The sequence below is a fragment of the Lottia gigantea genome (genome assembly GCF_000327385.1).
Source record: "Lottia gigantea unplaced genomic scaffold LOTGIsca_47, whole genome shotgun sequence".
In the NCBI taxonomy this organism is placed as follows: Eukaryota; Metazoa; Mollusca; class Gastropoda; family Lottiidae; genus Lottia; species Lottia gigantea.
Genome location: NW_008709640.1, coordinates 1,806,965 through 1,809,034, shown reverse-complemented (window position 1 = coordinate 1,809,034; position 2,070 = coordinate 1,806,965). Strand labels below are relative to the sequence as shown.

Sequence of the window (2,070 nt, the reverse complement as noted above, 5' to 3'; positions counted from 1 at the left end):
CAAATACAGGTGCCATATGCCTGGGCGTTTCCCAGAGTGGTAGCCTATGTTTGTACCGCCTCAGATCAACACTGGTTTCCATGGCACCATATGTGTAACATGCTGATTCTTTTCTGAATTCACGAAAATTCTACTAGGGTTAAGCATTAGAATCTTATGTTTTTTTTTTTCCATTTTGTAGATCAAAGTCCATACGAAACAACTACCAAACATAGCATAGTCAGTACTTTCACTTCCAAGGATGGATTTTTCAAAGTTTCGTGAATCAGGAGAACTGTCGGATATCACCATCACAGTTGATGATGTTGAGTTTAAACTCCATAAATTTCCACTCTATGCAAAGTCAGATTACTTCCGAAATCTTAGTCGGCAAGCTAATTCCAAAGAAAAGTCGGTGACTCTTGAAAATTTCCCCGGTGGTGCTGAAATATTTTCTTTGGTAGCTGATTTTTGCTACAATATGGTTCTACCCCTCACAAAATCCAACATAGTCCAGATAAGATGTGCAGCGTCCCAACTGGAAATGGACGGCCATGGAAACTTGGCAGATATCGCAGACAAATTCCTTCAAGACACAATTACATCAGCCAAAATGAGCAGATCCATTCAATCCATAGTAACATTATTGATCAATTGTGGGAAAACTGGTGATCTTGCTGAAGAAGCAGGGATAGTTACTTTATGTGTTGATGCTCTCATCGATTGCTGGTTGAAACCACCAACCAAATTCAGTTCTCTGGCTTCTAAAGATCAACTCGAAGAAAAAACTACAAATGGTCTTTGCTCATTGCCTGTGGAATGGTTCGTCAAGATCTTAGTCAGAGCTCAAGACGAAGGTGTCAGGATGTCAGAACTTGTTACCTTGGCGATTCAGTATGTATCAAAAGCCATGGAAGACGATACCAAACAATCAAATAATGAAACACGGGTTGAAAATAATGCTGTTCAATCAAATTCAACTGAATCAGTTCAAGATAAAGAAACTGAGATTGCAAAGATCTTGGACTCTGTTTTATTGGCACTACCAGAGGGCTCTTACACACTACCATATATCACACCAGATTGGCTGACCAAGGTCCTGAAAATAGCAACGACCCATTCGTGTGAATGTCGGCATCTTCTCATAAAAGCTGCCAGTGAGATGCTGAGTACTTTGTCAGCCGAAGATCTGTGTTCAATATCACCAGCAGTTATTCATGATATCGTGACACAGGCATCTGGTGACGAAAAGAAATCAGACGAGGCAGCTTGTAAGTTGGTAGATACTTATAACTCAGAAATGGCCCAGAAGGGAATTTTGACTTCTGAAACTTTCAAACTTCTGATGTCTGCAGCACCAACTGATGGTAGATCAAATCATAATAAAGTGTACGATGTGTTGGAGTATGTTCTGAAGTCAGGTAAGTAAGGACTTTTTTTTATTGGGACGGTATTGCAATCCATTCCATTCCAAGTTGTTGGACGTTGAAAGAATGTATCTATATGGTTGAACGTTGCTGACAAACCACATAATTATTTCAGATAAAGATGGTTTGAATGAGGAGCAGAAAAAAGATCTGATCAATTTGGTTGACTTTACTCAGTTAAATGAAACAACTTTGCAGAAAGCGTATGAATCAGAACTGGTACCCAAAGATAATATTGCCAAAGGATCATTGGCTTTATGTCATCAACTGAGATCGGAATTGGACAAAATAAAATACAGAACCATTGTAAATGGTGAATCTCCAACCAGGCAGCTGAGGGATTCCATTAAAGGTATGACGATTCATATAATGTTCCCTCTATTCAGACCTGAAAGGCTTCATGAGTATTCACAACAGAAGCTCTTCTTAAAGACAGTTGACCATGTCTAAAAACAATCACTCTTTGTGGTGCCTAATTCTCACATTTGTACTTCAGGTGCCATCGAAACGAGAGAAAGCATCAACGCAGACACAAGTGGTGAAGAAGCAATCAAAGCCGCATCAGATGTTTTAATGGCTGCCAGGACCAAACTGTTGGGCCCACAGTTGTCAACGTATCGTCGACAGTATTACACTCATCCTTCAGGTGCTAGTCATATTCCAT

General features: G+C 39.9%; 1 protein-coding gene across 1 annotated transcript; it reads left to right on the top strand.

Annotated features, from left to right (window-relative positions):
- Window positions 1–241: 241 nt before the first annotated feature.
- LOTGIDRAFT_124742 (hypothetical protein) lies at window positions 242–697 on the top strand (the record flags this gene model as incomplete). Its single annotated transcript, XM_009061337.1, has 1 exon — window positions 242–697. A coding segment is annotated over one exon (456 nt), but the record flags the coding sequence as incomplete, so codon positions are not given.
- Between the last annotated feature and the right edge of the window lie 1,373 nt (window positions 698–2,070).